The 22,225-nt window shown below is 35.8% G+C and overlaps 1 protein-coding gene across 2 annotated transcripts in view; it reads right to left on the bottom strand.

Moving 5' to 3' along the window:
• Nucleotides 1–3,368: 3,368 nt before the first annotated feature.
• The window catches only part of UNC13C (unc-13 homolog C), a 122,419-nt gene continuing 103,562 nt past the window's right edge, over nucleotides 3,369–22,225 (bottom strand). For both annotated transcript variants that reach the window (XM_052671584.1, XM_052671585.1), the window contains 5 exons: nucleotides 21,707–21,787; nucleotides 20,613–20,760; nucleotides 8,931–9,023; nucleotides 7,763–7,922; nucleotides 3,369–4,882 (listed from right to left, as the gene is read on the bottom strand). In XM_052671584.1, the coding sequence (XP_052527544.1) occupies nucleotides 4,597–4,882; nucleotides 7,763–7,922; nucleotides 8,931–9,023; nucleotides 20,613–20,760; nucleotides 21,707–21,787 (768 nt within the window). In that variant the 3' untranslated portion in view covers nucleotides 3,369–4,596. The remainder of the gene's footprint in view (nucleotides 4,883–7,762; nucleotides 7,923–8,930; nucleotides 9,024–20,612; nucleotides 20,761–21,706; nucleotides 21,788–22,225) is intronic.

Here is a 22,225-nt window from a genome sequence, read left to right as displayed (position 1 = left end):
TTTCATTCTTTTTATTTCCCAATGTGTATAAGTTGCTCTCTATAGTAACAAACACAAATGGAGCTCCAATTTGAGTTTTGATTACATCAGTTCAACTGTCACTGAGAGGTGAAATGGAAATAAATAGCTGTCACTGCACTCACGTTAGTTCATTAGAGTTCAGAAAATGTTCTTGTAAATAAAAATTCAGGGATTAGAAAAGTTATATTTTAAGTAAAAAGATAACATAATTTCTTATAAAATAGTGCTAGAGACTTTTCCACATCAATGGACTTTCACAACTTAGAATGTTTGAATTTACCTAGTTGTGTTACACCATTGCATTTACTTGCATTTCCATTTGTAACTGTCCTGTGATTTACAATATTCTCTTCATCTTTCAGAAGAGTAGATGCAGGAAGTAAATAATAATCTGCTAAAAATAGTGCAATATTAGCGCCTAGTTTTTAAAGCTGTTAGTTATAAGGGTTTATTTTGCCAGGTTGTCTGATTGCTTCTGGGGTGTGCAGCTGAGACCAGACTATTTATCACTGTGGACAGCGACTGACTTCCTTGACAAGTTCGGTTGCTATTTCTGTATTGGTGTGTATGAGTGCTAAATGGATGCTGAATATATTGCAGTCCAAAATGCATGCTGTTTTATAGTAGAATAAACAAGAGAAATGTGCTAAGTGCTTAATGCAAAAATGAAACACAAGTCACGTTCCCTAGCCTTATCATTTTTAAATAATGGAACCAGACATTATTTACTGTGCAATAATTTTTCATGTTATCTGCAGTCATAGAATTCTGGAATGGCTTAGGTTGGAAGGGACCTGAAAGCCCAACTAGCCAGCTACCTGGTGGGACTGCTCACAGCCCCAACCATCCTTGCCTTGAGCACCTCTAGGGATCAGGCATCCACAGCTTCTCTGGGCAGCCTCTCATCACTCTCTGAGTAAAAGATTTCTTCTTAACTTCTAACCTAAATCTCCTTTGTTTTAGTTTTAAAGCTATTCCTTCTCGTATCCCTCTTTTTATAAGCTCCCTTCAGGTACTGGAAGACTGAACCAAGGCCTCCCTGGAGCCTTCTCTTCTCTGAGTTAAACAAGCCCAACTCCCTCAGCCTTTCTCCGTAGGAGAATTGCTCCAGCCCTCTAATTGTCCCTGTAGCCCTCCTCTGGACCCATTCCAACAGCTCTACATCCTCATGCTGTGGGCCCTGAGCCTTGGTGCAGTACTCCAGATGGGGCCTCACAAGGGCAGAGTAGAGGGGGACAATCACCTCCCTCACCCTGCTAGCCAGTTCTGTTTTGGTGCAGTCTAGGGTGCAGGTGACTTTCAGGGCTGCAGTTGCACACTGCTGGATCATGTCTAGCCTTTCATCCACCAGGCACCCAAGTCCTTCTCAGCAAGGCTGCTCTCAAAGATTTCTTTTCCCAGTCTGTACTCATACTTGGGATTGCCTTGTTGATCCTCATTCTATTCACGTGGGCTCACTTCAAACCTGTCCAGGTTGCTCCGGGTGGCATCCCTTCCTTCTACTCTATCAACTAGACAACTCAGCTTGGTGTCATCAGCAAACTTTCTGAAGGTACACTCAATCTCACAGTCTGTCATTGATAAAGGTGTTAAAGAATATTGATCCCAAGACTGGTCCCTGGAAAACACCACTTCTGTCTGCTGTCTAATTGGGCATAGGGCTGTTGAGCACAACTGCAATTGGACTGCGGCCATCTGATCAACTCTTTATCCACAGAATAATCCAGCCTTTAAATCCACGTTTCTCTGAGATAAGGATGTGGTGTGGGACCATTTCAAAGCCCTTGCACAAATCCAGGTGAATGGCGTCTTACTTTGTTTGCTCCATTATAGAAAGCCACCCAGTTGGTCAGGCATGATCTGCCACTGGGGAAGCTGTGGCTGTCTTAGATTGCCTCCACATCTTGTATGTGCCTTAACATGTTATCCAGGAGGATCTGCTCTGTGATCATAGGATGATTTAGTTTGGAAGGTATGTTTAAAATTTGGTAGTTTCTACAATAATTTTGCCCGGAGAAGTGGTGGAGTCCCCAACAGTGGATGTATTTTAGGGATATGTAGATGTGGCAGTAAGGAATGTGATTTAGTTGTGGACTTGGCAGTGTTAGGTGATGATTAGATGACTTAGATGATCTTGAAGGTCTTTTCCAACCTAGATCTTTCTTTGATTCTATAATGTTTGTTCTTATGCTGCAGGAATAATCTCATCCCTTGAGAATTACCTCCCTCCCTCCCTCCCTCCTTTTTTTTTTTTTTTTTTTTTTTTTTTTTTGAGACCAAATCTGCTGATAATTTCTTGCATTAATTCTTAACTGTTAATAGATCATGTATTTTAAGTGTTGTGCACTGTAGAAGCTTTGATCTGTACTGTGCAGAGATACAGCTGAGGAGTGGTGTGACTTGCACACAAGTGGCTATTGCTGTGGAGGAGGTATTATGCGGACTCAAGATCTTTAATTTTGTTCATGTTACTGATGCCTACCTATGGACATTGCTTTCAAGTAACGCACAAAACACACCTGAAATATTAGGTTCTTGAATTTGATTCAAATTTTTGAGAGTTTTGCAAGTATTTGCGATTACATGAAACCTATTTTTAGTAGGTATTATTGAGGTAGCATTCTTAGAAACATTTTGGGAATCATTTAATGCCTAAAATTATGAACTGCTTTTTGTAAAATTATCATTTCTCTTCATATAGAGAAATGCCTTTTTGAAGTGATGAGGAAAAAATATACTCATCAAAATCTGTCGTACAAATTCTGCAATACATAGCGATCAGTGCTGATAAACTTAACCTGTCTTTTCTAAAGGTGTAAATATATTTCTGGGAAATCTAATTCTTAGCCTTCAGGAGGATGTAGGGTTAAAAAAAATGTTCTTAAATTGCTCTTTCATGCTAATATGTCACGGAAGCATATCCTGGCAAGAATTTTTGTTTTACCTATGTGAAGTCACATACTGTGTTGTAAATGACTGGAATCAAGTCTGTACTAGCTCTATATCCTTAATTCCATTTATTTATTTTTATTCTGAGCTGAAAACTCCAACTTGGGTTGGAAACTTGTAGCTAGCAATAATGACGTGCATGTTCAGTCATAATACACATAGTATACTGCAGAATGCTGTGTGTTGCATTATTACAGAATGTTATGTCCATGTACACTAACAAAATGTGTGCATCACTGATCATGAATTTCTGTGACCTTGACATGCATCTTACACTTAGAAAAGAGCCAAATGCTAAGCACTAGACATCGTACTGTGATGTGCTGTATTGTAACCTGTCCACTGGCTTCACTGGTATTTAAATCTATAGGAACACAAACAGTATCAAATAATATGACTAGAAGCGGTTTCTTCATACTTTATTTTACAATTTATCACTAAATATATTTACAGGACACAGAGTTTGATTAGTGCAATACATAGTAATGTTGCATAAGTACAAACTGTTGAACTTCTCTTAAAAAAAAAAAAAAAAAAAAAAACACCAAGAAAAAACACCCAAAACCCAACATAAAACCCTGAACCAAAACAAAACAAAACAAAAAAGCCAAAGCTAAAAAGTCTCCAAAACAAAAGAAATAAAGCACTTAACTGAAGTTACAGCTAAGTATGTAAAGCAATGTTAGTAACTGAGTGAAAATGCTACCTGCATTGGTACTTTTCCGAAACAATTCCTGGAAACAAACCACAAACCAGCTTTGTATTTCAAACTATTAACCCTTCTGCAGTACCTTATCATTTAAAAATGGTTTTTGAATGTACATATACTGTACTGTATGACAGTCTTATTCTACAGATACCCCTTTAATAGAAATATGATATTACCTTGGCAGTTTTGAAGAACAAAGTTATTTCAAGATATCAAACATCAGTAACAAACTCTAATAAGCACAGCTTCTTGAGAACTTGCTTAAACAGCATTTCTTCACAGTGATATTTATGAAAGGTTGGAAAAAGATTAGCATAAAATATTTCCATCCTTTTTCATTTTTATGCAAAAATCATTACTTTATACTGGTAATTATAAAATTACAAACACTTCTATAAGTAACTGCATCTGTAGTAATGATAGAAAAAGTTATCAGTAAGATACCTAAAATGAGGCTAGCATAAAATGATGATTTGAAGTAAATTAGCTATTTCTTTAAGTACATAAATTAAGTTAAAATATGCAATAAACATAAGGATATAAGTTAAAATATGCAACACAGTGGTTTAAGAGAGACAAGCTAGTAATCAATTCAAAAAGCTATTTATTTATAAATGTTAAAAAATAAAGGGATCGAGATGAGGCAAAATCAGCGTTTCAAAATATATACTATATCATTTACTCTTAATGTTAGTTTTAGTTTTGGCACTTCATTGGAACAATTACTTTAACAAAGACCAAAATATGTAGAAAAGATATACAGCTCCTTGACATACTTTGCAAGTATAGTACAGAAGTACTGGCAAACACTGAAAACATGGTTAAACATTCCCACAAATTTGCACGTGCATGCACTATTCAGACAACAGCACTGAATCTATGTTCTTACAGTGATAGTCTTGCATTACTTGACTAATTTAGGCTGTTTCTTCTGCAGATCTTGTTTCTGATTTAAGTCTTACAAATTCTTTAGCAACTTCATCATTGGTTCTCTGAGAAAGTATCCTAAGAATCGTCAACCCAGTCTCATCTACAGAGATGTTTCTCAGCAAGGGATACCAGGATGCACAACTACCTTTCTCTGCTATTTTTTGCAGCTGAATAACCGTCATTCCTATGATGCGATCTTCTCTAGCAAAGCAGTAGTCTTTCACTGACAGATGAAGTTCATAGGCTCCTGGTTTATCTTCATTACTCAAAGTGCTGCAAGAAATAAGAGCACGAAGTTGGGACAAGAAGTTTAGTTTCATTCCCCTGAGAGATGAGTGTGCTCTAGAAATGCTGTCACTATGAAAATGGTGGTGGCAGCTTTTTTTGTGGTTCATTTTTTTTTTTTTTTTTTTTTTTTACAACAGATTATCATATAGTTTTGAACCTTCTGCGCATTAATATCTCATGTGCTGCTGATCATGCAGTCCTTTTTCCCACAGGGCTGAACAGAAATGGAAGGAATTTAGCAGTTCCTTCAGCATCTGTACTGCTGTTACTTTTCCCCAGAAAATATCTCAAATGTGCAACTATTTCCTCAACTGTCATAACTATAAAAATACTTACACAGGCATCATAGATGGATTCTGTTTAGGGGGATTACCTTCTTCATAGGTAGGAATAAATTTTTTTACTTAAAGATTTCGCTCATTTTTTTTTTCCCAGCTGAGTAGTTCTGAATTGTGCAACCAGGGCGAAGTAGTTTCTCTGCTATCACGTATGAATGTAAATTCTGTGCCTGCAGTGTAAAGTCCTACACCACTGTTTGCTGCTGCTTCTGTCCTTGCTGTCTTCCCCCTGCCGTGAGTTGGCACCTGGATTTTTTTCAATCTCCTTAAAGTGAGTTCTGTGCTCACAAAATGTATCTGAGCTGAACTTCTGTTTCTTTTTGTTTTGTCAGGACCAAATTGGCTTGAGGATGTACACTTCTGTTTGCTTGAAGTTCTGTATTTAATATATATCTATCAATATGATTCCTAATGTAACACAGATGTTGCACTGAGAAATTAATAGGAAGCATTTCCTTTGGTGTCAGTTGATTTAAATAACTGCCATCTTATCACAACTGTTTTACGTACCAGTCTCACACTTTGTATTTACTTACTACTAGTGTTGTAGCTCCTAGATAGAAAAGAAAGAAACTTAAACTATCACAGTAATTTTGAAATGACAGCACGAACCTGCTTTTAGCATCTTTCATCCAAGAGATCTGAGATGTTTTTAAAATTTAATGGAGGATTTTAAAAGCCCAACCAAACAAGAAGCTCTGCAAGCTTGTTTTTAAAAGTAAAATTTATTCCCTTCCAAGACTATTAGGGATCCTCTATGCTGTATTAAAAACTGGCCTGAAAGCTATATATAGCACATGTGAGACAGCAGATATCCCCATGAGCTTAGGGGCTAGTTACATTTAATTAGAATTGTACCTACTGAAAAACCAAAGCAAACTGGGGAGAATTTTCCCTGTTACGCAATTGCTGCAGTGGGAATTCTATCATGGCCTGCTTATGTCTTCATCCTGTCTGAAGTCAGAGCTCATTTTGCAGGTCGCTGCAATCCCTTACAAAGAAGAGCAGTTATGCTTGCTGCCATAGATACGAAGGGGGCTTGTTTCCTAACAATCAGCAAGTATTTTATTTTAGTTCTTCACGTCCTTTACTCTGTTCTGAATCACATGAGCAGGGCAGGGTATCTCTGAGACAGCAGGTTTACAATATCATTTGATTTAACATAAATATAAAGGTATTTGATAGACAGTGTTAACCCTTGTGCAACGCAGTCATTCAAATGGGATTTCAGGTTTTGATTTATGTGAAAATAAATATTTAAGCTGTAATCATAGGAAAGATCTGTGCATATCTATAAAATAACGCTGTCATAAGCTTCAGAAAGAAGATCCAGCTCATCATAAAGGTGAACGTGTGTTTAGCTTTTAGGAGACAGCAGTATTCGTAAGAATGAAGAAGGCTGTACATAATTTACTGTAATTTCATTTGGATTTTTGCAACTATTCCCATTTAATCTAATTTTTAGTTGCTTCTATCCATGTAGTTGTATATGAAACTCAACATTGTAAATTTTGTGCGATTTTAATAGCCACAAACAAGTAAAGGAAACACTTTCTTTCTCTATGTTTCATAGGTTGCTACTTCCATTTGCAATCTCAGAGCATTTAATATCATTTTTCTGGAAAAAAAAAAATTGTGTTTGAATCATACAGTGTGATTGCAGGTGATGCCCCTCATTCTTCCCAGGCAGCTCTGAGGAGCTGAGGTTCCCAGCTAGTCTGGGAAACAGTTCTGAAGAGGTTGTGAGAAATATTTGACAGGAGAGCTTGGACACAAACCCTACTTTGCTCACATTTTTCCTAAGGCTTTCTTCTTCACCTTGTCCTTTTATGTTCACATAAAAGCAGTCTCAGCCTGCTTGCTGCTCAGTATCCTTATAGGTCATTTACTGTCACAGATAAAGCACTGGGATAAATAAAATTACTGGCAACCAGCCTGGAAAAACAGCTTCACGGTCATACACAAGAAAGTGAGCTCTGTCCCTCCCACTGTGTGTGGGAATTTAGTGCTTGGAAAACCAATCAGTTTCAGTTAATAAACAGGGGGATGAGTGGACAGGTTAAAGGGATGCACTGTGAGGAAATACTAAATTTAGAACTTCAGGTATTTAGAGCTTTGGGCATTAAGTAAAGATAAAACAATTCGCAAAAGCATACACATTTTAAATATTTAGGTATATCAATAGAGATAACAGCCTAGCTGTAAGAGTTAATACATCAGTCCAGATAACTATTTAGGCAAATCATTTCCTAGGAACACAGATACTTATTCCTACATGTGAAAATGAATTGCACCTTTTAAGCAGCTTTTAGAAGATTGAAAGCCTAGTGGTTGTTATTTGTCTTCATGTAAAACAGTTATAAATTAATAAATAGTTTTTAAGTGGTTCTTGTCTTTATGGGCTGTGATATACAGCCTTACCCTTAAGGTTATTTTTGTGTTTTTACACACGAAATTCAGACAAAATTTGCAGGAAATATGGGTTAACAGACAACAACAAAGAAAAGCAACAAACCAAAAAACTTACAATTGGAAAGTCTCATTGTATTTTGGTGACCAGGTGTTGCTTTTTGTCTTGGTTCCATGTTTCCTTTTCTTGTCACTTAGGTTAGGACCTAATACACAGACTTCCACAAATGGCCGGAACATAGCTGTTGTTTGCCAGTTGAGATTATTAATCGCTACAACTAGAGGGGGGGAAGAAACAAGGAAAATGAAAGTCCATTAGAAGGACTTCAATTTATTATCCAGTATGACTGTGTACCTAGCAAAAGGTGACCTGAGAGCTTTTCTTCTGCAGGAAGCTGCATCAGGGAAGGATCATGTTGGTGTTAGGAGAAGATTCTTCATGAACAGAGTAATCAGACATAGAACAGGCATCCCAGGGCACCAAGCTGATGGAGTTAAAGGAGTATTAGGACAGTGCTCTCAGACATGGTGTTTGAATTTTGGGCGGTCTTTTGTGAAGCCAGGAGTTGGACTTGATTTTCCTTATGAATCCCTTCTGACTCAGGATATTCTATGATTCTGCCTGGCAAGCCTCGGAGGACTTTTGCCTGTTCTCTGCCAACTCCTGACTGTTACATGTAACTACATAAACACATATATATTTATATGTGTATGTTTCCAGTTATAGCAGCAGCTAAGACAAACGATCATTTTATGAATAATTTACATCAACAGCTCTCTTCTCTGCTACGTTCGCTGTAACTGAAAAATCAACCTTCAATAATCTCTGTGATACTGGGTTTGATTTGGAGTTTGTATTGTGCAGAACAAAAGAATTTTGTTTGTTAAAAAGGCAGTGCTTTAAATATTATGCAGTGAGTTACCACCCACCTCTCCTAGAGCTTGTGGAGAATTAAACCATATACAACTTATTCAGAAGTATATTTTGGAAAATTATATACAAGTAATTCAGAGGTGTAATTTGGCAAATTAGAATTTATAACTGTGTAACTTTGTATAACAGATCTTGTCTACACTGGGAAGCATAGGCAGTGCTACTTGGCTTGTGCTGATGTTGAGCAAGGAAGAAGTACAAACCTAATCACTTGAAGCATACTCACAGCTTTACAAGTACTGCAACACTTATCACTTATTATTTCACTGTTGGTGTGTTTTAATTAGGATTTAATGCCTGGGAATTTTAGATGTTTTTGCTTTACTTCTAAAATTAGCTGTTTGAAACTTACCTTTTACAGTAACTTTATGCTCACCAGTTCCAGGATGTGTAGAAAGATCCACCTGTACAGATATTTCACCCACTGAATTATTAGTGGTTTGGCCTGAAAATAATAATGTGTAGGTTAGCATGCTTGGCTTCTTGGCATATCAAGAGAAACAGAAAGTGAAAGATGAATGATATTTGTAAGGAATTTGATATGCCTTTCATATTCAGATGGGAATCAGCTATTGATAAGTGATTTTGCCACAGAAGTGCCTCTAGCAGTTGAAGGTTTCTATGAAACGTCTCAGTAAAACAAGAAAAATCGTTCATTAGGAACTATCTGCTCTTGTTGCCATTAGATGTGCGTGCATCCTGATACGCAAAAGTTTGTGGTGTTGTAAATATTTTCTTTCACGAACCTTGCTGCAAACATTTCTGCATTGCTATCAATGAATCCTTTTGGTGTAATCTGTAATGACATTCTCTTCAGTGGTTGAACATTGCAAGGTCAATTAAATACTCTAAGCCCGTGTTACCGCTTCAGAGAACAAGACTTCTTCCTGACACGTCAAGGTGAAGAAATTCAGTGCTCAATTAAGTTGTTTGGAATCCTTGAATATAGCTCCGTGTTTTCTGCTTTCAAGTGAATTTTGCACAGAATTGCCTCAAATTAACTTCTGGAATTTGAGTGTTTTAGCAAAAATGCACAACGTAGTGTCTTAATCTGGTCATAGCTGCTGCTACTGAATTGCAGGTTACCTGAAAAAAAATTTGCAGCTAAATGATTCCAGTATCAACCAGGTAAAGTAATTCTGAGATGATGATTTTTTTTTTTTCTTGCATGTTATCACTGGAACTTGTATCTTTGAGTAGTATAGGACTAATAGAAGTTTCTGCTTCTTGAAATTTTATTTATTATTTAAAAAGAAACTGTAATGTTAAATGCTTTATAAAATTTTTCTGTTTAAAAGACATGACTTTTAAGAGACTTCATTTTCATTATATGCACTGTGATGTTTCTGATAGAGCTACAATCAATCCAACCTGCAGAGCTATGTGAAAACTGTCAGTGTTTTCCCTTATATTTTTTTGAATTCTTGAATTAAATTAAGAAAATGCATTTTTTTTTACACCTACAACTCAGAAAGCAGACTATCACTGCTAATACGCCAGGAGTTCTCTGTGTATCTTTGTTTAACTCTTTACTTTCTGATGCTGTAAAGGAAATTGGAGAGAGTAGAGACTGGAGCTTCTTGAATGTTAATCTATCCTTTTACATCATGTTGCAAAATTCCATGTTCTGGTATTACTACATACTGGACCAATATCAACATTAACAAGTTCCCTTTTGGGTGATGGACCTCTTTATGTGTGATGTAATCTTTTGTCCTGCTTTTTTAATGAAACTGTGTAGAAGAGAGCTGTGAGTTTGTGACATCTAATAAGGCACAGGAACATTGAATGTGTAGGATTAACTGAACGTACTGGGAGCAAATAATGGATCTTTCCAAACTCTCCCATTCAAAGTTTAACAACAATTTACCCTGAGTGCAGTGGAAGGGGAGCCAAGGTGATCCTGAGGATCACTGAAAATATTAGCAAGTGTCAATTAATTGATTTAGCTTTAGCTTTAACCCTACGTGCAGGAATCAGGAATGCTTTGGAAGAAAATGGTTAGCATTTTCATTAGGTTGGATGCGCAGCAACCTATGGGTGCTGTTAATAATGGAGAGCATGCTGTTAGTAAGGCTCATTAGATGCTACCAATATCAAATCTATGAATTTAAGAGATGAGTCTTTGCTTTTAAAGCTTTTTTTTTTTTTTTTTTTTTTTTTAACTGTGCAAAGTATTTCCTTGCAAACAGCTTCTAATTGATCCTTTTCTTCCTTTTTCTTAGTGGTATATAATTCACAGCAGTGCTCTAAGCAATACTGCAAATATATATTGGGATCAGTCTTGTGTGCAATACTGTTTGATATGGTTATAAAGAAATCTGTGTGAAATGTCATAGTTTTATATTGAAAGCAGCTGACGTTAAATGACCCTATAAAATTTGTGCAGCAGAACATCTCAGCTAGTAGAGGCAGCTTCTGATGGAATTCAGAATATGAGCTTTGTTTCCTTTAGTTTACCAGTACGTCCATTTTGCATGTTTGCTCTCACTGATCTCCTGAACAAACTAAAGTTACAATTCCAGAACATTCACTGTTTGCTTATATCAGTTTTTGTTGATATTGAGGAACTCTGAAACTTCATTTTGAAGTCTCAGATCTGCCTGCTGTTTTGCATTTTCTCCTTGCTACCAGCCTTTGTCATAGCAGCAATTAATGATTCTGATTGCACTAAAGAAAGGTCCTTTCCTCCTCCTACACTTAAGATCGATTTAACACTAAAAAAAATCTAGCCCTGTACCGCAGAGGACAACTGCAGTTTTCTTCCCTTAGTACTGTACTTTAACTCTTTAGAGACTTAACAAATATACAAATAATTCAATTTTATGTTGGAAAACATTACGATTGCTTATCTGCTACTGCTCCAGCTCTAAACTGTGCTTTAGAATTTATTTGCTTCCCAATATAAATGAAGTAAAAGACAACATCCTCACATTGGTGTGTTTTAAAACGATCACCTATGTTCATTTAGACTGCAGTCGTTCCATTGCAACAAAAGGCTGTAAGGTGCCCTTCCTCCAGGTTGCTCCTCAGTGGACAACTAAGTCTAGTCCTTAGCAGGTACCTTTGGAAAAATGGGAACCTGTGGACTCTGGTAGAGAAGATCTGACAGAACATAAGGAGGAAAGAGACCCACTTATGTTTTCTGCAGCTAAAGCAGAAACTCATGTACTAAATACTTGTGACTGTATTTTGTGCCCAAATTAAGCTGGGATTTGACAAAAACTGTTTTTCTCTTCTGTTCATCTGAAATTTCACAGTTGTCTCATTTTGCATTACCATGCAGGTGTTTGTTACTTGTCTTCAATGGATCTATACTCAACTTTGGATTATTCAAGCTATAACTTCTTGCTCTACTTGAGCATCCTGGCTCTCTGATTTCCTGATCTTGCATCCCAAATGAAAGGTGGTCCTTTCTTACTGAGATTTTTCAGCTTTAACTTTATTTGGTAAGTCCTCCTCTGCCTATAATGCCTCCTTCTTCTGTCTGTGGGCAGTCTGTAGTTCTGAACCTAGATGCTCTTTTAAAAACTTCTGGAGTTTTGTGGCTTCCTGACATTTTCCTCCTCCCGTCTAGTCACAAGAATTTGTGAATTTTGTAGTGCTTTGGCTTCAAAATAGTTAAAGATAATAAGCTAGGCTCTGAAATAGTCTTCAAAAAATATGCTAAAAGGTCTTAAATTTATGATGGTTCACATGTATTTATTTATTTTACTCTGGTTTTCAGGTCTTTATCTCTCTGGGGATTAGAAATCTAGTTTAAAAGAAAAACAACTAGCTACAAGCTAATCATCATGCATGATATGTTTTAAGTACCTGAGACAGAAAAGCTCTCTAAGCACTGGGAGTCAGGCAATAATAACAGCTGAACTAGCAGCATTACTCTGTGGTAACCCTATCCTGCCCCATTTGCCTAACAAGCCTGTTCAGCATAAATCTCACTATTTAATGAAATACCGTACCAAGGTTTTCACCTCGTTTACTGTATAAGGTGTAAGGAAAAAGTTGGACATATCTTCAGGGTTCCTCAGAGCATGATGCTACAGAAATTATATAAGCTGTGAAACCAACACATTAATTAATTTAGACGTACACTGGGCTTCTTCTGATTAATGCCAAAAACTATGTACATGTAGATCTCTAAAAATAATGCCTCCTGATTGTTTCCATGTGAACTACAACAGATGCAAAGAACGCAATGATACATTACTTCTGGAGCAGCCATTATATTTTCCTAAGGTTGTTCTCCTAATTTCTTAGATGATGTATTCAGCTTGGATAGTCATTCTATTGTTTTATTTTTCAAGGAATTCGAAGGCTGAATAATTTGGAAGAAAATCTGGAGTGCCTGTTTCAAAATTTTTTATGTAATGCAAAGAATAAATTAAAGATGAATTCTCTGGATGTAGGAAGCTGAAAGATTATTTTTTTCTGTATGTATAGAGAGGAAGAGGGCAATCAGTGAGCATGTTTTTTCTCCTAGTGTACTGTGGAGGAAGATGGCTTACTCCTAATGCAAGAAAGCATGGGACTGGTGAGAGAACGGTTATACTTGTGCTCTCAGTGCACAAATGAAAGAGGAGAAAGATTTCATCTATGCTACTGAATGCGAGATTGAAGAAGCAGTGCTGTTTGTGACTATGAAACCACATACAGCACTTGGCTGTGAGCAGCAAACGCTACTTTATGAGGTCTGAGTAGCTACTGGGCTGATGGTTGCAGGAAGGGCAGAAAGCTTTTAGCTGTTGTTGCACAGTCTGGGAAAGGCTTTTCAGGTAACTTAAGGACATGTACATTTTACTGTTATAGCCCTGTCCAGGGCTGCATTCTTCATCGCATATGAATTGGTAATGATAACCAGCTAACTAGAAAACATGCTTTGGTTGAATTTAAGCTGTTTTTACAAACTATTGCTAATTGATGACTTATGGGGAGAATTCTTATTTATGTGATGACTGACTTTAAGCAGCCATTCTTTAACCAGGCTTCCACGAAAGGATTGAAAGGATTTAGGAGGTCGTATTTGACTAGAAGACATAAATAATTTATCCTAAGGATTATTTTGTGTGAAGGTATTAAGGTTGACAGAAGATTCTGCAGTGTTTGTACATGTCCCAACTGTTTGAAGCCATGCTATTAAATACGTTCTTACCTGTTTGATATTTTGTAATGTCACATGGTGAAGAATTCTGAGGAAAATAATACAAAGCATGCCATTATAGGTTTAAGCGTAAGGTAGTCGTTTGAGCACCAGGCTGGAACCAGCTGCTTCATCTCTGCCTAATATAGGCCATCCTTCTGAATGCATGATGAGAAGGGCTGGAAATCATGTAACCCTGTTATGTCCCTGTGTTTTATTTAGCCCTCTGTGAGTTTGATCAATGAGAAAACATGGATGAACCAGCTTTTGTCTGGGAAGTTCATTTAGCAACATCCAGATGTATCTGTGTGTCTCAAGCAGTGCTGCACAGAGGCGTGTAGCCTCTTTATAGGTCTTCATTTGTATTCTACAGACCACTGATGACTCTAAAACATCCTTTTTTAAGATGATGACGTATAACTGATGACTTTGTCACACATTCTTAACAAAACATTGATACCTTTTGAATCCTTTTTTTCATTTTCTTGAAGACTTAAGAAATATTGTAATGTATAAATTACGTATTTAGAAAGGTGCACTTATTTCACTTAAAGAACACCTGAAGAATTTTTCTGTCACAACAGGCTGTCAGGTAAATGCTTTGTAGAAGTAGTTACATTTTACCAGCAGCTCCATTATTTGAACTTTTAAAGTATTAATTTTCTTGTTTCTGAATGCATTTATTTTGCTATAAAGATACACTGCAGTACTTCTGTTAGTTGTAATTCTATAAGCCTCAATATTGTGCTTATTTTTTTCTGTTGTAATTTACTATCTATTCTTTGTGATCTTAGTCTGAAATTCTGCAGCTTTCCAACTGTAATAAGTGTTTGTAACAGATGTTGCAGCAAAACAGTTTGTGATATTAAGTCCTTTTAGTAAGCAATAATTAATCTTTTTGATCTTGATTCAAGTTCTCTTTTCAAGCACTTTTTTTTTTTCTTTTATGTAATTTGTTTAGCATGTGATTGAAGCCTCGATTTGAAAATACAATGGATGAAGCAAGGATTGCATTCCATTGCATTCCATTGCATTCCATTGCATTGCATTCCATTGCAGGTTATGGCAGAACTGGAATTGTACAGGAATTAAAGTTCATAATGAAATACCAGAACAATTTTCAAAAATTGATAATGCAGCAGTTTTGAAATGGAAAGGGGCAGGCAAACCTCTTTTTCCTCATATAAGAACTGCTAAGTTATTTTTTTCTTTACTGTAGTTTGTGATGATGCTTAACTGCTTGTCTAAGCTATTTCAGTTTGTATTAAGTTTACTACTGTCTGTGTTAATTGTTGAATTAGTATTTGAACTTGATTCCATATGTTTAAAGATAACAGGTTCTGCAGAGGAGCACAGTTGCTTGGTAATTGGAAATAATTTCTCTTTATTTTTGAGCAAGTAATTTCCTTCCCAGTGTTGGTGGCTTTGCAAGAGGAGTTATAGTTGTTCATTCTAATTAGATAAATATTTTCCTTTCTACACATAATCATTTCACATCTTCGGATGCTTCTTCCTCTTTCAGCTTTCAGTTGTTTATCATGAGAACAAAGAAATTCAATACAAATCAACTGATGTGAAAGAATACCTTTTCTGCAGCCATTTAAACACTCAAGTGGGGAATGTAGTATGAGCTCTGTGTTACTAAATGAGTATTGATTTTTCTCCTTAAGCAGTACAAACTCTTTAAAGTCAAGCTAAAAATCATATTGCAGTTCTTTCATCTTTACGGAACCTTTGCAATAATGCTAGCATTCCCTTTTGGGGCTTATAAAGTGAACCTGCTGTATATGTATAAAAATTATAGTACAATGGGTATTTCTGATATGTACCTGTTGTAGATGCTGGCACCTACAACACTGGCAAAGTAACTCCAAAGTAACTTCGGAGAAATTACTGGTAAGAAACAGGATCAAATTCAGGACACCAGAATATTTGAGGTGAGGTCTTGTTATGTAGTTTATAAAATTAAGATAGCTAATGTATAGTAATGTTAAGCTATCTCGTGTGTGTGTGTGTGTGTGTGTGTGTGTGTGTGTGTATATATATATATGTCTTTTTATTTCATGGAAACCTCAGGGCTTTTCTTCATGCTATTCTGTGCTGACTTACTGACCCCCACATAGCTATCAGCCACTATGGTGGGTTTTAGTCATACAGCACTGAACTCCAAGTCTCGCATCTGAAAAGGGTTTTGCAGTTCAGGCTGGACAGTGTACTGCAGTTCTAGAACTGATTAATGCTTGGCACAGGTCTATTATGCACATTTGATTATGTTTGGTGGCAAAAGGTGATTAAAAAAAAGTAAAATACATATATCTGAGTTTTAGTCTGAATTGATAAAGAAATGTTACCCTATAGCTGAGTTTATAAGAATCAGGAAGGGTGAGAGGGGGGAAATATATTAAGGTGTCCAATCCAAAGATGATAATCCCCAGGAGATCAAAGTCCAATGGAAGCAGAATCAGAGCTCTGAACCTCAGCATCAGTACAAGACTACACCCTGAAGATGCACACTTGGCTATGTTCATATGCTCGTAGTGGAGGTATCAATGATCATATGGTGTGTAAGATACTATCACTCAGGACTTGAAAGGCACATTTCTTCACTAAACTAATATCAGGTCTTCAAAGTCTGTTAGTTCTGTATAGACGTTCTTTTATCTTTTTAACAGAGAGCCTGAATGCTACCTGCTTCAGAAAATGGCTTTTGGCAGTGCTAACTCCTAGTATCAGGAGAACGTGCTTACAACAACAGGGTGTCTCGTGCTGCAGTTACCTGATATTGCACCTGAGTTTCAGAAAAGTGTAACAATTTCTTTAGCAGTTTCTATTTTGTTGCATGTTAAACTGTAGAAGTGTTTCTACCAACCAATAATTTATTTGCAAAAGAGAATACTGCTCTATTAGTCTTGTGTTTGGGAGTTGAGATTGAAGTAGTTTAGATGCTGGCAGGTTTTGTTCATTTTTCTGGAAATAGAATTCCTTAAAAAAAAAAAAAAAAATTGTTTATACTATGGGGCAAATGTAAGTAATTATCTCCCTCCTTATCTTATTAATACCAATGCTAAAATTCATAATAATCTGAATCTCAGTAGTATTTAATTTCCAAACATGTGAAAGCATGTGGCAGGTGTGAGATAGCAGCATAGATGTAGTTAGAGAAATCTCTCTCTCCTCCTGTGCCATGCAGAAAGACAGATGTTTCATAAGGTAGCATGTGACAGAATTTAAGATATGCCAGTATGCTGATCTTGGTATTTGTACTTCTAACAAATAAAGTTGCTTCAGAAAACATTTTCATTTTCCATTTTCATGGTGTAGTTATAGACTTGTTTTCACAACATTGAGTGAGGACTGAATTTATGATATTTATCTCAATAATCCCATAAAATAGTGAATATATATATATATATATATATATATATATATATACACACACACACACTGAGATATCATTAGCTATTCAAAAAGCTGCTGCTGCTTTGTGCTCAGAATTGTCTCATTGTTTTGAGTATGCTCTTGGGGCTATAGAAGCACTTTGAAAAGGAAAATCCATCAGATTAAGATTGTGGGAGTTAATTTATTTGTCTCACTTTCTTGATAGTTTGCTTTTAAAGCATGGATTAGTAACAATCTAGTCTTGTGGCATATTTGGAGACAGCAATAAGGAAAGAGTTTAGCTTTTAAGTACTTAGTGAAGTACATGGAAAACACGTGAATAACTACAAATATCACTGAGTGGTTATTCTGCAAATTAGGAATGTTTTTGTTAGTATTGCCCATAGGAACCTTGTTTCCAGGAAGCTCTTTAGGAATGTGTAGACACAAAGAGTTGGAATCAAAACTATAGATTCTTGTTCAGAATTGGTGCAAAAGCATGCTTATTGGTTGGTGTATTTGAATGTTCCTATTGAATTTAATAACCCTGCATATACCAGAAGATAATATCAGGTGCCAGAGCATACAAATTTAACATAAGTCTAATTAAAAGTCTAATTTCTGCTTCTTGTACTGATTTAATGCTTTTTTTTTTTTCCTTTTTTTTCCTGAGAATCATGCAACTTCATCATGGCAAGTGGAGAAAAAATTACCTGTGGTTAAAAGGTAAGCCTGATTTTTATTCACTTATAGTTTAGTGATAGTGTACAGTAAATACTGAGAGGGCACAGCGAGTGTGATCAGTGTACATAAATTAGTGAGTGGCTGGATGTTATTTTGAAAATGCTTTATTACTGTATTGAAATCAGATCTAAAAGCAGTCTTGGATTTTTAAAGAAGAAACACTTCTCAAACAGCTATTCTCACGTGACAGTTGTGCATTTCTAGTATAACTATTGTGGGTAGAGGTGTTATTTTCATTGTAATGGATGTCTCTCCAGGATGAGTTGTCATAGTGTAACACTTGCTATTTCTGGAGCTACTTATGTATTTTTATTTTGTAGTTGGTAGATGACCAGTGAGTGTGTTTCCTTGAACAGAGGTCATATTTAAGTTAAATTGAAACACAGCTGTATGTAAAGAGAGAAGGCAACACTTAACATTTTGGCGATGGTGCTGGAGCTTGTAAAGGCTGGTTCAGCAGGGACTAGAAAAATAGTTGACTCTTGTATATTGATATGACAGCAGAGTTCTTATCATCAATTTTCTCTAGCCATCTAATTCTGGGTGGCATATAGCAGGATCTGACTGCAAGCAATGCTTCAGGAAAGAATCACTGGCTATATCAGTGAATACGTGAATGTTAGTAGATAACTAGATTTTAGCTTCATTGATTAGATTAAAATGTATCCCTTGCATCACATATTGCAATGTGTTAATATATTTAATAGGTAGATTGATAGTATGCAAATGAATAGATGGTAGAATATGTCTTTCACCTCAGGTATGTGCATGAGTTATTAGAGGTAAATTGCAAGTCCACTCTTGCACTGTTACCATGGAACTTCTGCATGAAAATTTTGATGAACCAGCTGAACTTCTTCTCTCTAGCATTTTAATTTTATGTACAACTTCAGTTTCTAATTTGCACAAAGGCTCATTCATTGTAACTGCATGGTAATGGTACAGCTACAGTTGTGAGACTGGAAGTTGTTATAGATACATTTGTTAGTTCTTTTAATGAAATGTTAAAAGATGATGAAAAGCTTTGAGTTGCTTTTCCTTAGCTTTCATTCCCAGTGGCTATATCTTTAATAACACTGGTGTGCAAATATAGACCTGTACAGAAATGAACACAGACCTGAGAGAGAAACCGGGATGAAAATCAGAAAATTTATGTTTGCCATTCAGAGATCATAAAGGATATCTTAGCTTATGTAGCTTATGGCTACAACCTGGATAATTTCCTTTTGTTACAATGAAAATACAAGAGAAAAAGCAAAACATATCAGTGATTAATAATGTTCAGCCTAAATCCATATTGTTAATCATTTCTGAAAGGGGGAAAAATGTCTACTCCTTATAACTGAGAAAATAGCTGTACAACTTTATATGAATTATTAACAAAGATCCTCAGTCTAATATGGGAGTTGTCCAGAAACTCATTCTTTATAATTAATCTTTGAGGCCAGCTGCAAAGTAAGTGTTTCTTGCTTTTTATAATGTGACATAACGTGTGTCGGAGGTGAAAGCAATCAATTTCTAGCTTAGCTATGCAATTAAAACTTCTACAGTTCTAATGAGCAGGAGCAGGGTAGATATGTCTGTATGATCAAACTGCATTATTTGTCGAAGTTGCTAAATGGCAGTCTGTTTTAAAAGATGTCCATTGCATTTAAAAATTGCAAAACTTTACACTTCCTAAAATGAAATAACAACTGTTTGGTTTGGAATATGTTATCCATATTATCCATGTGATATGATATCCATGTTTTCCATATAAAACCAGTTCCTGTATGTACTGTAGAGGTATGAAAACACTAACCTATACCAATACCGAAAAAGGTAAATAATTGCTTCTTTTTGACAGAAAGTATCTTTGCCTAAAAGAACAACCTAAACACTTCTCCTCTTATTGAAATTTAAGTCCTCTTCTGCAAATACACCATTAATGAATGGTATGTGTATGTTTCAGGTTTTTAGGATGCACTACACCAAATTTCCAGAGCAGAAAACAGGAGCTTCTACGCTGATGACAATCAGATTTCACAGTTAACTTGATACAACATCCTTTCACATTTGCTGGCTTTTAGGAGGGGGCCAGAACTGACTTTTGATAAGCAGGCATGGAAAATGATGTGATGTTCTCAGCAGAATGGTTTTAAGTCTATATTCTGAAATGTGCATGCACACAATTAGGCAGGATAATGCTGTACTGTTAGCCTCCTGAAACCTTCTATTCTTTTGGAAGCCATAGATGGCCTTCTAGAGGGAGAAGTGAGGGTTCTGTAATACAGAATCATTGTACTACAGTAAGGCCTCATTACTTACTTACAGTCCCTTGTTCTTAATTCAAAAAGGAAACCTTAAGGGATATGCCATGCTTTTTTGCAATTACCTGAGGTAAGTAATTAATAGCAATCAGTTCTGCAAGATACTAATATACTCTTTGAATTTGTTCTGTTTATGGAATTATAACATTCACTCTATGTCCTTTGTAACCCTGCTTGCATTATAGAGTGCTTCTGTAAATAACCTTGATATGCAGTGGTCATGTAGAGCTATGGGATCCAGTCACAAGTGACAGTCTTTGCTTAATTGATCATGTGATGATAGCTACAGATGGTAATCAAACCTCCACTGTTTGAAATCAGTGATTGATGTAGGATAACATCACATGGGCAGATTTGTGGCAATAAATTCTAAAATACTGGTGTTCGGAGACTGTGATGAAATGTTCTAAATGACTGGTTGCTAAAGTTTGATAGATCTGCATTTTTCTTAAAGATTACTTACTTTGAGACTTCTGCGTGTCTATGAATTTCTTTATCAAGGCATCAGTAGTTTGCGTGTAAAGACTAAGAGCATATTTCAGAGAGTGTAGGTCTGGGCTCTTTTCCAGGAAGTTCTTTTTCAGCCCACTTCCTCCAGCATGGAAGTATTGCTAAAAAGTATTAAAAAAAAAAAAAAAAAAAGTAAAATTTCAACTTGCCTTTAAAAATAACATTGGCAGAGCCAGTTAGATTTGTGATTGTTGCAATGAACTATTATCATTTCTACAATTGTTTTTCTTTCCGAAAGTAAAAATTTAAGATTTCTGGGAAAAATTACATGTGTAAGGTTCTTTTAGGTTGTAGAGTATGGAATTAGTTTTTAACTTTTTTCTATCTAAAAAAATATCTAAAACTAAGGCACAGTTTACATCACAAGTAAGGAATATGTTCTTAAAAGTCAGTCACACTGACAAGTGAAGTGTGCAAACACAAGTACAATGTCACCAATATGGAAATCAATGCTGCAGTCTCAGTCAAAACTTGACAAATGTTAAGTCACATTGAATGGTATTTTTACTTTGTAAATTTCCTACACACAGTTCTTGCAAAAAAAAAAAAAAAAAAAAAAAAAAAAAAAAAACCTGCAAAATGGAAACTAGACTAGAATGATATAATGAATGAAAATCATCTCTAAGTTCAGATAATAAGATAGAAGAGATAATCGAGGCCAGAAAGAGTTTCATTTTTGTGTGACCTATTTGCTAAGATTTTTTTTTTTTTTTTTTTACAAAATGATAATATGTTATACTTAAGGTAAAAGATTATCATTTTATTTTACTCTCTCCTAAACAGCAATACAGTTAAAATATAATAGATTATATTTGTAAGTTGCTCAGTGAATTAATTTTGGGTTGAATAATTTTTGTAGCTTTATCCGCAATCAGACTACTTGACATTTGCTTTCAAGTCACTATGAAGAGCTTAGGATCAAATGGCTCTTGCTATATTACAGTAATCTTCACGGTTCTAGGGGACCATTTTACATTGGAATCTACTGTTATGTAATTACATACTTGTTCATTCCAACACTGAATGGAAAAACATGTAAAGCTGTACCTTTATAGTAGCTAGTGCTACTTCCATTATTGCGCACTGCCTCAGTGTCAGGCTTTTGGCATCATCTCGAATCACATGGTCCTGCAAAAGGAGTTAAGAACGTAGCTCATTATGAAAGAGAGACAGCATTGTGGCCTGTCTAACTTTGGAAAAGCAGAACTTCCATGTTTAACAGGGATTAATTCAACTTCAGGATTATTTTAGAACAAATTATAACCTAAAACAATTGTGCAGTTCCTTGAAAACTTAGACTGTAGGGAAAAAGATCCAATTCTCAATACTCAATACCTGTATCACTTTCTTTAATTACTGGAATATTTTTGTGTTCTGTGAGACAGGTGAATAGGTTTCAAGTTCAAAAAATTATATTTGATGTTACTGAAACAATTCATCGTATTAAGAAACTTGACATGTTAACTAATGTTGGTTAATGCCCCATATTCAAAAGGGTTCTTACTACAAAACCGGTTAAATAGTCATAAAGAAACTACATGCCTGTGAACTTTATCTGAAGTGAAG

This window comes from Tympanuchus pallidicinctus, unplaced genomic scaffold, assembly GCF_026119805.1.
Source record: "Tympanuchus pallidicinctus isolate F22 unplaced genomic scaffold, pur_lepc_1.0 scaffold12, whole genome shotgun sequence".
Lineage (NCBI taxonomy): Eukaryota > Metazoa > Chordata > Aves > Galliformes > Phasianidae > Tympanuchus > Tympanuchus pallidicinctus.
This window is presented reverse-complemented; position numbering and strand designations above follow the sequence as displayed.